The sequence below is a fragment of the Panthera pardus genome, unplaced genomic scaffold, assembly GCF_024362965.1.
Source record: "Panthera pardus isolate Hobbes unplaced genomic scaffold, ASM2436296v1 HiC_scaffold_13, whole genome shotgun sequence".
Lineage (NCBI taxonomy): Eukaryota > Metazoa > Chordata > Mammalia > Carnivora > Felidae > Panthera > Panthera pardus.
In genome coordinates this window covers 116,809,804-116,822,927 of record NW_026526688.1, presented here as the reverse complement: position 1 = coordinate 116,822,927, position 13,124 = coordinate 116,809,804, and the positions used below count along the sequence as shown (strand labels likewise).

The window sequence follows — 13,124 nt, the reverse complement described above, 5'->3', positions numbered from 1 at the left end:
GGCTTTCAGATTTTGTCTTGTGCTTAAAAACTCCAAGATTGTTTTAAAGTGTAATCCCCTGTTTCCTTCAAATTCTTATAAGTTTCATTTTTAACATTTAGACCTTTGATCTATATGGAAATTGTTTCGGTATAAAGAATCCATTAATTTCGTCATTTTTTTCTACATAGCTAGAAATTATCACAACACCTGATATTGAATAATTTATTTTTTTTTCCACAGAGTAGGAATGTCATATTTACCATGTACTTAATTTTCATACATACTTGTATTTATTTCTTGATTTTCCATTTTGTGCTATTCTTTCATCCATATATGTACCTATACCAAATGCTTTCAGTTTTGCAGCTTTATATTTTAATATAAGATATAACTAAAGTTGGCCCTTAAACAGCATAGAGATTGGGGTGCTAACCCCATGCAATTGAAAATCCATACATAACTTTTGACTCTCCCAGAACTTAACTGCTAGTAGCTTACCTTTGGCCAGAAACCTTACTGGGAACATAGTCAATTAACACATATTTTGTCCATTACATGTATTATATACTGTGTTCTTATAATAAAGTAAGCTAGAGGAAAGAAAATATAATTAAGAAAATCATAAGGGAGAGAAAATATACTCAGTACTGTACTGTATATTTAAAAAATTCATGTATAAGTGAACACTCACAGTTCAAATTTGTGGTGTTCCAGGGGTCAACTGCAATCCCAGCCCAGTACTCTTCCTTTTCAGAATTTTCTTGGATATTCTTGCATGTTTCATTTTTTAAAATGTTTGTCCTTTTGTTAAAATTATATGTGCCATGGTTGGAAAAGCCAAATAGTTCTACAGGATTTAAGAAAAATAGTCCTCTCTTCACTTACCTGCTTCTTAAGGACATAAGTATTTTCACATCTTTTAGTTAATATTTTGGTACTTATCTTCATCAATCTAAAAACATGTTTGGTTTTCCCTTTTTTTTTAAGTGTATTTATTTATTTGGAGAGAGAGAGTGTATGTGTGTGTGCACATGCTAGCAGAGAGGGGTGGAGAGAGAGACTCCCAAGCAGGCTCTGTGCTGATAGCACAGAGCCCAATGAGGAGGGACTCCATCCCACAAACCATGAGATCACGACCTGAGCAGAGATCAAGAGTTGGTTGCTTAACCAACTGAGACACCCAGGTGTCCCTGGTTTTTCTTTTTTAAGTGTTATGTTTTGTCTTCCCCTGTAGAAGACAAGAATTTATCTCTCTTCCTATACCATCTCTACTACACACACACACACACACACACACACACACACACACACCCTCCACATCTCTTCATTCTTCCTATGCAGTTACATTGTCATTTGGATTAGAGCCATCATCAGTATTTGATTTCTTGTATGTGAGTATATCTGAGTAAATTTCTTTTCAAAGCTAAACCTTGGAAGAAACTGATTACTTGTTTTCCTGGGAAAACAAAAAATTGTCTCTATTTTTTAAAAAAAAATTTTTTTGTTTTCCTTGTTGTGATCATTAATGCCACACACTCACAGCCAGTCATCTCTTAAGACAGCCAGATATATTATGCATGCTATCAACTTCATCTCCCTAAAAAAGCCTCTCCCAGAGCCCTTCTGACTTATTGAGTCTGGACTGGGTGACTGGGCACAGCCATTTTTAAGGAACTCCCCTCCTGGCATCCTGGAGAATCTTTGCCTCTTTCCTATTTTTAGTACCTCCTTCAATAGTTTTCTATGTTTGCCAAGAAAGTAAAATTTTAGGAAATTTTATATCTCCCAAAATCTTTATTTTACCCTTACACATGATTTATAATTTGATCAAGTATAGGATTCTAAATCGAAAATCCTTCATCTTCAGAATTTAAGGGTAATTCTTCATCATTTTCTAGCTTTCAGTGTCGCTACTAAAATCTGAAGCTTCTTCTGATTCTTAATTGTATGTTCGTACCCATTTGCTTGTATGTTTCTCTAAAGGATTGGAGGGTCTTCTTTTTGTCTCCAATAGTCTCAAGTTTCATGAATTCCCAAGTGTGAATCCATCTCATCCATTGTGCTGGATCCTCACCAAGTTCTTTCAACATGCTAACTCATGTCCTGTTCTTGAATTATTTTACTGATGATTTCTTCCCCATATTTGCTCTGTTCTTGGTTTCTGGGACTCTAATTATTTCAATATTGGATCTTTTAAACCAGTCTTCTCTTTTTTTTTTTTTTAATTTTTTTCTTCTCTTTTCTATCCCTTTGTATTTTTTGTTCTTCTTTCTGGAAAGTTCCTGAACATTTTCTCCAACACTTGTGAGATTTTATTTCAGCTATTATCCTTTTAATTTCCAAGAGCTCTTTCTTAGTTCTTCAAATGATCTGACTTATTTGTATAGCACCCTAAAAATTAGGCTGTTTCTTTTTTTAATGTTTATTTTTGAGAGAGTGAGAGCGAGGGCGTGAGCAGGGGAGGGGCAGAGAGAGAGGGAAATAGAGGATCCAAAGTGGGCTCTGTGCTGAGAGCCCCATTTGGGGCTCAAACTCATGAACTGTGAGATCATGACCTGAGCTGAAGTCGGATGCTTAACCAACTGAGCCACCCAGACACCCCTAGCCTGTTTCTTAAACAGGTTTGCAACTAGTCCTTCTTATTCTAAGCCCCACCTCTCCCTCTCTCCACTTCCACAGGTTCTCAGGGAGTCTAATTAATGAATCTTTGGAGGAATGATTAACTTATTGCCTCTCCATATTACTGGCTCTCTCTGGTTTGAAACTCTCTGGTAATGAATCAATTACCATTAATTCATTTTCTTTACATCTTCTTTTAAGAAAAATTTTTTTAATGTTTATTTATTTTTGAGAGAGAGAGAGACGGCAGACTGCAAGTGGGGGAGGGCCAGAGACAGAGAGGGAGACACAGAATCTGAAGCAGGTTCCAAGCTCTGAGCTGTGAGATCATGACCTGAGCCAAAGTCAGATGCTCAACCAATGAGCCACCCAGGCACCCCTTCTTCACATCTTCTAATACTTAATTGTGCGTATTTATTTTTACAACAATTTTTTATTTATGTCAAATGCTATTTCGTTATTATTTGTATAGCAATGTACAGCTTTTTTCTAAAATTGACTTAAGGTGTTTTAAAAGGAGAGTGAATGAAAATAAATTCAATAATAGTACACATGGTTTGTGGCTACTGTAAAATAAATATTAAATTTAGGATACTTGTGATCATAAAACAGAGGAAATTCAAAGTAATATGATCGATAGTTAAATGATTATTTTCCCTTCCTCTTGTTTTCTCCCTCTAATTAAGATATATTGGTGTACCTCAGTCTCATATATCTGATTTTTTTATCTGCCACCACCGTTTTTACAATGTTTAAACATCATTTTTATTTTCATTGTGCCACTGTTTTCTTGTGTTTGTTTTGAAGCTCTTTACAGCCAAACTGGATGCCGCTAAAACAAAGCCAGCTGTGTTTACTGGACTTTGTAAAGTCCTAATAATTCACAATGAGATTAGCGTAGCTCCTTATGTACTAAATGCTTGCCAAAGTATTCATGATAAGACAGAAGAAGAAGAAACAGAATTACAAATGAATGACTACCTTGGTTTTTAGCCCAGTGTGTATGGGAAATTGTTATGCATTTGGTTACTTTCTGTTGGGGATGCATGTGATAATTGGGTGTTTGGCTGAGCTGAGTTATATCACACATAGGACTCATTTGCCTCTCATAGTTATCAGAACTTAATCTTACTGGAAAGGATTAGGTGGGGTGAATGCCTGGAGTGTCATTATCTTAAAAGACATCCTCTATCTTTTCTACCATATTGCTTGTCTGTGTGATGCAGATATCAGAACATCATTGCTCATCACTTGGGCAACTGTCCAAAGTACGTGCCTGAAGACAAAAGTGTCTGGGAGATTTCTCATTTTTGAGAAAGCCTTTTTAAATAATTGCATTGTGACACTTTTAAGAGAAAGAGTAATAATTAATAATTGTTATTATTGCCCCTTGAAACATAAACGAGAGAGAATAGAACTTTGATATCAGAAAGTAATGGAAAAAGAAGTCATGATAAGGTGTGGACACTCTAAAGGGCTGAGGTTGGTTTTTTTTAAAGATCTTAAGCTCAGAGTTACAAGTATGGCCTAAAGGCCATACATCTGGGTTTTTTTCCCCCTGTAATTAAAAATGTTAAATATGTACATAACAATAGACCAGACTAATAAGCTATCTTATTAAAATTGGGTTTTCTTTGCTTGAGTTCATTGAATCATTGAATATGATTATATTCATATTTTGATGGCATTTTCAGTGATTTTTAGAGGATTAAATAAACTAATATTTGGTGATAGTCAAAGGAAAACCTCAGAAGAAATTCTGATCATATTCACACAGATAAAATGATTTCTTCTCATCAAGTTAATACCTTCCATATTCCTGACTTGTTCTTATTTAAGGGAATTATTTCTACTTAAGTGTCTAAACTGTTGTATTGTTGAAGAATCTCTGTTAAGATACATATAAATGCTGTATTTCATATTCAGATGTTTTGCTTTTGATATACCATCAGTTAGAAAATATATTTTTAGTTGCTTTTTTATTTTATTTTTTTTATTTTAGAGAGAGAGAGAAAGAGAGCACATAAGCAGAGGAGAGGGGCAGAGGGACAGAGGGAGAGAATCTCAAGTAGGTTCCATGCTCAGTGCAGAGCCCGACACAAGGCTCGATTCCATGACCCTGGGATCATGATGTGGGCCGAAATCAAGTCATACGCTCAACTGACCAAGCCACCCAGGCACCCCTAGTTACTTTTCTCAGTATTCATAATAGATTTACATTTTTTTTCCCATCCACTTCACCCCGTCCTCTTGGAAACCAACAACATCTCTCTTTCCCTTTCTCCCTCATTCCCTCCTTACCATCCTGTCTCCTTACATCCCTTCCTCCCGTCCTTAATGGATTTTGTGTAAATGGGTAGAAAGTGCAAGATAAATTGCACTAAAGCAGCTCTTTACTCCCTTGCAAACCATTTACTTTGAATTTCCTCAAAAGAAAAAAAAAAAAAAGGTTGCCACTTGGTCTGCTTCTGTATTTGTCTTTATTATAGTATCATCATTTTCTCAGCATGTGATAAAGCTCCTTGGTCTAGTATTCATGACCACTGTGCAATTTTTTTGGAAAAAATTCAATGTAAAATAAAAGCACATTACAGAAAATCTGAAATCTATCATTTCAATCTACAAATATTCATTGAGAAAATATGTATGTCAGGCTGGAGATAGAGTGATGACAGAGAAATTGAGCATAAACTGATAAATAGGGAAACAAAATGATTGCAGATAGTTGATAAGTGCTACAATAAAAATGAAAATGGGGAGATGTGTCAGAGAGTGACTGGTGTGTGTATGTGTGCACATACACATGATAATCAAAGTTCCCGAGTTTCTCATTTTTCAAATGAAGAGTTTAGTTAGATGATCTCTAAGGTGTTTTCAGGCCTTTTCTAATGATAAACTTTTCTAATTTTATCCAAAGTTTTTTAGATCCATTTCACTATTCCAGTGATATGGTGTGTTGTCTGTCCCTATTAATATTTAGAAATAATAATTAAAGAATAAAAAATTCACCTATTAAGATTGGAAAGCTGTCTATATTCTTATATATATTCTTACCTACCAAAAACAAAGCACAATTTCTGTCCATGTCTATTTACAGTGCCTCTTTATTTGCCTTTTGACATAAAAATGCTTTTAGAAACCTGACTTCTTGCTAAAAAATGCATGACAGTGGGTTGGGCAATGACATGACCAAGCTTTCAGCTTTTTTGCTTTCTGTGAACTGCTTGGCCAATTGGAATGACTCTATTCTCATGTCAGAACTCCGAAAGAGAGAGTCAGTCATGTGTGCTCACTTGTATGTAGCCATTTGAAGATCTGTTGGTTAAGAATTCCCTGTGGAAAATCATGCAAAGTCATGTGATAGCAATGATTAGTGACAGTGGTGGCATTAATAATATTCAGAGAACTGTTGCATTTATTAGAAATGTCTTCTGGGAACTGTGGTAGAACCTCTGAAACATTATAAATTCAACTATTCAATTTGGTAGAAGAGAGAAGACAATGATTTCTTTCGTCTATTCTTGACAAGTCAGGTTTTAAATAATGAATTTATTTTCCTTGCTAATAATCACAAAAATATCTCCAGGAAGATGTATTTTTCTTGGTTGTCTTTCCAAAAAAGGAATTCTGAATTGTTTCCCACTATTATTATGAATCTTGTCATTAAAAAAAAAAAGGTAAGTGGAACATGGATGGAAATCCTGCTTTGAGTCCTTTTTGGTGGACAGATATACTCATGTGTTTTCTTCTAGGTTTTTAGTAGTAGGATGTTTCAGTCTGGCTTCTTTCTGTCATCCATTGCTCTTGCTTTATTTTTAGAAGTTGTGTACAGGGCACCTGGGTGGCTTAGTTGGTTAAGCATCCAACTTCAGCTCAGGTCATGATCTCACAGTTCATGAGTTTAAGCCCCACATCGGGCTCTCTGCTATCAGTGCAGAGCCTGCTTTGGATCCTCTCTGCCTCTCCCCTGCTCATTCCCTCTCTCTCTCTCTCTCAAAAAATAAATAAACATTTAAAAATAAAATTGTATGCAGCCAAATGGAGGAAAAATAAAGGAGAAAAACAGTTTCAGGATTAATCATAAAAATCACAAAAGTGAAAAGGAGTTAATAAGACAAATGTCTGTGAAACTGATATTATTTATCTCTATTATAGAGGCAAGCCAAACTTACTGGACATGGGCTCTTTGATGATCAAACCAATCCAGCGTGTAATGAAATACCCACTACTGCTCTGTGAACTCCAGGGCTCCACCCCTCCCTCTCACCCAGACTTCAGGGCACTCGGGGATGCCTTCACTGCAGTGAAAGACATTAATGTGAACATCAATGAACTTAAAAGACGGAAAGATTTAGGTAAGAGGAGACATGATGAATTGAGTGCTTTCTGTGACTGGAGTGTTCTGCTTCTGAGAATCAGAATATCTGAGTAGTTACAGCAGTTGTGGTGATCATGGTCATCTGATATCTAGAGTTAGAGGCCAGGGAGGAGAGTGTGATTTTGTCTGGGTTCAGGAGATCATGAGGCACACACACACACACACACACACACACGACAAACTTTTAAAAATTAAGCAGCCCTATACTCAACCTCTGTTGCCCACCGCACGCCTGGTGACATACTGTGGCCTGAAGAAACCATAGCGCGTCGTCCTCCTGTCACTGGCTGTATGTGTGGCAAGGAGAGATGGCATGGCCAAGTAGCTGGAGCCGTGGGAATCTAGAGCTTGGTGAAACGGATGGTGAAACAGGTCCAGCTGCTGCTACATAGAGCTCATCTGGTTCTGGCACATTAGGAATGGAGATTTTGTAGCAATAATTGTTTCACTGAAGTGAACAAGTATTTCTTTCTCAAATTAACAAATTATTGCTAAGCATTTGTTAGCTAAGATGTAAAATTTGTGTCTGAAGTGGAATGTAGATTTCAGAACAGGAGGCACAGTTATATGGTTTCTATCATCCTGGATATAGTAATGCATTGGGATAGATTGTAGGTCCTCTCGTAGTGTAATTTGTGTCCATAAGTTCACAAATGGCTTTGTGCTTCTAACATTAAAGCTCAATTCAAGGAGTGCCTGGGTGGCTCAGTCGGTTAAGTGTCTAACTTTGGCTCAGGTCATGATCTCATGGTTCATGGGTTCGAGCCCCGAGCCTGGAGCCTGTTTCATATTCTATGTCTCCCTCTCTCTCTGCCCCTCCCCTGCTCGCACTCTGTCTCCCTCTGTCTCAAAAATAAATAGACATTAAAAAAAAATTAAAATAAAGCTCAATTCAACATTAAAGCAATGGTAGGATTTTGGAGCTAACTGCTCCAACAACTTCATTTATTTTTATTGTTTTTATTTTCTAATTTTTGTTCAAAAAATATGTATGTATATTAATAAATTAAAATTATAAAGAAGGTCCCAGAATAAAAAAGTGGAAGTTGTAGAGGAAGAGACACCATAAAGAAAATTAAAAGACAGTCCATAGGCAAAGGGTTACTATCTAGAATATACAATTACTGATATTAAATCATTAATAAAAACATTTTAATACAGAAAAGATTAATAATAAAAGTAAGCAATTCAGAAAGAAGAATAAATTATTTTTTTTCAGGGGAACAATACATTTTAATTTATTTAATTTTCCTTAGAAAAAGTTTTTTTAATGTTTGTTTATTTTTGAGAAACAGAGACCTAGCATGAGTGGAGGAAGGGCAGAGAGAGAGAGGGAGGCACAGAATCTGAAGGGGCTCCTGGCTCTGAGCTGTCAGCACAGAGGCTGATGCAGGGCTTGAACTCATGAACTGTGAGATCATGGCCTGAGCTGAAGTCGGACGCTTAACCGACTAAACTAATCAGATGCTCCTCTATGTGTTTTTTTTTTTTTTTCTTCTATTTTCTTTCTTCTTTCTCCTTCTTCTCCTTCTTTCCTGCAACATGCATGGCACTACAGTTTGCTGGGATTTGTTTTTAAATTTAATTATCATGAACCTTTTGATCATAAACGTAGATATCATGGACACGTTTCTAATTAATATTGGCCTTCTTTTTACTGGTTCTCTGGTATTCTATTTCTGAGTGTGTCATAATTTATAAAACTATTCCTTTATGAATAAACCTTTTGATTGTTTCCAACATAGTGCTATTAGGAAAAAATGCTGTAGTAAACAAAACTTTGTATGCTTGACTATGGAAAACAGATTCTCTGCATGACTTTCTGATCATAGACGATACTTTTAGCAGATTCTGCCAAATTGTTCTCCACAAAACTGCATTGGTTTAACCCTCACCAACAGTGTATTAAGATTGCCCATCTCTCCACACCCTTACCAAAACTGAATGTTAGAAATATTTAACATCTTGGGGTACCTGGGTGGCTCAGTCAGTTAAGCATCTGACTTCCGGTCAGGTCAGGATCTCCAGCCCCACATTATGCTCTCTGCTGTCAGCACAGGGCGCGCTTTGGATCCTCTGTTTGCCCCTCTCTCTGCCCCTCCCCCACCCAAGATTTTTTTTTCTCTCTCAACAATAAACATTTAGAAAACAAAAAGAAATATTTAACATTTTGAACAATATGAGAGATGGAAATGATTTCAAAGATAAAAAAGTAAAGCTCAGAGAGGTGACTCAACTTACCCCAAATCTCTCAGCTAGTGGAGAGCCACTCTGGGGTCTGAGGTCTCCTTGTGTTGGATCCAGTTTTCTTACCTAGGTCATGATGCTTCATCCTAGAGACTGAAGATAATAAATGTATTATTTGAGGAGAGAGAAAGCTTTTCAGGGATTTCTTTAATGTGGGAGGTAAATGCACCTTGAGCTTTGAGGTGCTCAAGCCCTTGGACAGCTGAGTGTCTGGTCAGCAGGTTGGGCAGCTGGGGTTATGACTGGGCAGTAGCACTGGAACATACTGCATCTGCATCAGAGGGTCAAAAATCATCGAGATTTCTATCTTAAATATTGATCTTACGTACTTTGGATGAAACACACTCTTTCTATGGTGCATGTGTTCAGATCTGTGATTGCATTCTTCCATTTCAGTTCTAAAATACAAGAAGAATGATGAGGATGAATCACTTAAAGACAAACTGTCTAAACTAAATATTCATTCAATTAGTAAGAAATCAAAAAGAGTGACAAATCATCTAAAGATTCTGACCAGAGGAGAATCTCAGGTAACTTTTCTTTTGGGGTCACATACATTCTCCTGGGGAGCATGAGTGCTGATATTTGTGTAAGGTTTTGTTTGGTTGTTATCAGAGTTGTTTCTAGAACACTGAGAATCAAACTAATTGTCTGATGCTGTTCCTTTCTTTCTCCTTCTTTTAAAACTCTTTTTTTTTTAAATTAAGTTTCTTTATTTTTGAGAGGCAGAGAAAGACAGAGCATGAGTGGGGAAGGGCAGAGAGAGAGGGAGACACAGAATCCAAAGTAGGCTCCAGGCTCTGAGTTGTCAGCACAGAGCCCAATGTAGGGCTCGAACTTACATACCGTGAGATCATGACCTGAGCTGAAGTCGGACACTCAACTGACTGAGCCACCCAGGCGCCCCACTTCTTCTTTTGGAGGAAGTCGAGTGGGGGTGGTTTTGATGCTATTTTAGCTGTGGTGCTTCCTTCCACTCAAGAAGGAAAGGAGAGATAAGGGCGTGAGGACAGGGCTCAACAAGGATGTCCCAGAAGTGCTGACACTCATCATCAACCAGTGCAGTCTCGCCCAAGGCAAAGTCCTCCTTTCATCTTATCTTTATTTCACTTATATATATATATTTTTTAAAAGGGTGTAGGTGCACACCTTACATGATTTTTTTTCCCTACACTTATCCTCTTCCTCTCTCCCCACTCCTATGCACATTAAATTACTGGATAATTGTTCTGTGTCAGCTGCTTGGCCTGGTTTGAACCACTTTCATCTTGACTTCTAACAAATAATGGATGGACTAGCCAAGACTCTCAGACTTTAACATACATAACAATTACCCAAGGAGCTACCAGGGTTCCACCTGGTTGAAGGCACAACCTAGGAGTCTGTATGTTTTACAAAAACTCCAGGTGTTTTGAAGCTAAATGACCTCGAAATAAGTGACCAATGGAACACACTTTGAGAATCACAAGATGGAAAGTTCACAGCCTGGAGATAATAATTCAGTGGCGTTCTAACCAAAAGTAGGCAGGGCAGTTCTTAAAATACCATATAGCACTTTTATTCCTTCTCATTTGCCTGATTTCAACCCTTATTATGTTAACATCTCTAAGGTTCTTAGTGTGAACTAGAGGCAACCAACCATATGATGGCTCAGCATTGGTTTTAGATGGCCTGTCCTATCTACTTCACTTGCTAGCTGCCAGAGTCTTTCCTTTTTCTGTTAAGTCTGCAGCGTTCTGACCCTAAGACCCTCTTCTTCTTCTGAATGCCTAAAAAGCTTACTGAGTGTTTCCAATCTGGGCACCATAAATATTTGCAGGAGTCAGCGCAGGGCAGAAATTAAGAGCAAAGTCATCCAGATCTGGCTTTGAACCTCACCTCTTCCGCTTAATAAATATTTGCCTTTGGGCACATAACTTAAATTCAAAGCATTCATAAAGATTATAGTAGGACCTAACTCATGGAGTGGTTGTAAGGATTAAATGAGGTGATGCTCATGAAGAAAATACCTAACACAGTGGGTAAGCACTCAATATATATTAGCTGTCATGATCATGATCATCATCATTATCATCATCATCATTATTTTATATCATTATTGTGAGAAATAAGCCCACTGACCCAATCAAAGAGGGACGCAGAGACTCAGAGCACAGTGAAGCGAGGCTTTAATCAATGTTCTTGCAAGAGTGGGTGTCTGATGGACAGGCACACTCCGGGCAGTTACGGTAGGCAATTTATTTCCTAGCATGCAAATCCGTCCCCTGATTCCTCATTGGCTGAGTACTACAAAGGTTACAGCCTTACCCGGACATCGCCTACGCCCTTTTAAGGCAAAAAGCAGTCTGATTGGAACAAATGTACATTCCTTGAGGTGATGCGGATACTGCAGTTCTTTGGCAGAGGCTTATTGCAAAGCCCACAAAAAATAAGCCTGCAAAATGGAGAGAGAAGAAGATCCAGGAAGTGAAGTATCTAAGGGTTTGGGGCTCCACTGTGGAAGGACAGGTTCGCACATACTTCCAATAGGTTGTAAACCTATTAACTAGACAGCACAGCTTTTATTTGGTATTTCGGGAAATGAATCATCTCATTTCTCACAATTACCTTGTCTTACTATTTACCTTTTAATGTACAGACTTACTTCTCCTGTAGATATAAACTCCTTTATGCATGGTGTATTAATCAGGTCTTTTATTTTCTATATTTTATGATGTTTTTAACGCCTTGGAAAAGCTGCTGGCCACTAGAGAGGCTCCTCCCAGGGCTAATCCATTCTTAAGGATAGCAAAGGGCTCAGCTGGGATCACTTCTTTCATATGCAAACCAACCAATCCTGAGTCTATAGCTCCAAACACCTGCTTATCTATGTCTCACCCAGTAAGCCTGTATTATTCCTTTGCCTTAAATCATCCTAGGGCCAGCTACCAGGCAACTAGAGACCATCCCTATTGCCCAAAGCCCATGGGAATTCTCTAACCTGGTCAGTCCTGAACTGTTTATCCTTACCCAGCTGTTTCTATAGGGTTTCCCACAGAAACCACAATAAAGGCTCTGGCCTTGACTTTCCCCTTGCTCCTTTCTGCCACCTGACTGAAACCTAGTGATTGTCCTGTGGCCCTGTATGGCATGCAGTGACTTCCTTTCTAGGACTTGTCAATATAATCAACTTCTTCCAAGCCTTGTTTTTGTTTTCCTGTGTGACTGCACCAACTTTACCATTTCACAGCCAACAGGGATATTTTCAGAGTCCGTGGCATGTACCATTCAGGCTAGTACTTTCTTCATGTTCTCCTAGGGGCTCACTGGGCCCATTGCATGCAGACAATCACTCCAGGCCCCTCTCTTAATGTGAAACTATAATGTGAGAAGTTTGGGACATCGTGGTGTGTGGTCATAGGTCAGGGAAAGGAAAATCAAGACATCTGAACTAAAAACAAAAATAATAAAATTGGACTGGGAATTCAGTTTGAGAAGAGACTGTAGCCTCCACAGGCATGTGTAAATGTCATGCACACAATTCTCCCTTAGTCTTTAAGATGCTGCTTCTGGCTTAAGACAATTATATTGAAGAACAATAGGTAGGTTTAATTCTGGGCAGGTTTTTGTAGAAGCAGTTACATTCTTTAACATATTTATCATCAGCTTCTGATATTTTCCAATTGTGAACTAAAAGTGAATTGTAGGTAAAGTGGCCTGAAGGGATATTAATTAGATTTTCCCCTTAATCTTTTGAGAAGATGTCCTGTCAGCAATGAAGCATTTCACTGTTAATCAGAAAATCAGCTGCATAGGCTGAACTGCAGAAGAGATAAATCTCAAATCAGTCAATTTTGCACTTGTCAGCAGCTCAAGTGAAATATTTGGTAGAGTTAGGGTATAAAACTATTACCCAAGA

The 13,124-nt window shown here is 37.8% G+C and overlaps 1 protein-coding gene and 1 long non-coding RNA gene across 3 annotated transcripts in view; one reads left to right on the top strand and one right to left on the bottom strand.

The window, feature by feature from the left end:
* The window catches only part of ARHGEF38 (Rho guanine nucleotide exchange factor 38), a 131,055-nt gene that overhangs the window by 93,393 nt on the left and 24,538 nt on the right, over window positions 1-13,124 (top strand). For both annotated transcript variants that reach the window (XM_019416446.2, XM_019416437.2), the window contains 2 exons: window positions 6,757-6,956; window positions 9,623-9,756. In XM_019416446.2, the coding sequence (XP_019271991.2) occupies window positions 6,757-6,956; window positions 9,623-9,756 (334 nt within the window). The remainder of the gene's footprint in view (window positions 1-6,756; window positions 6,957-9,622; window positions 9,757-13,124) is intronic.
* Window positions 9,227-11,743, bottom strand: LOC109247702 (uncharacterized). Its single transcript, XR_002071839.2, has 3 exons — window positions 11,534-11,743; window positions 9,556-9,624; window positions 9,227-9,319 (listed from the first exon to the last, which is right to left on the bottom strand). It is a non-coding gene; the product is annotated as an uncharacterized LOC109247702 (long non-coding RNA).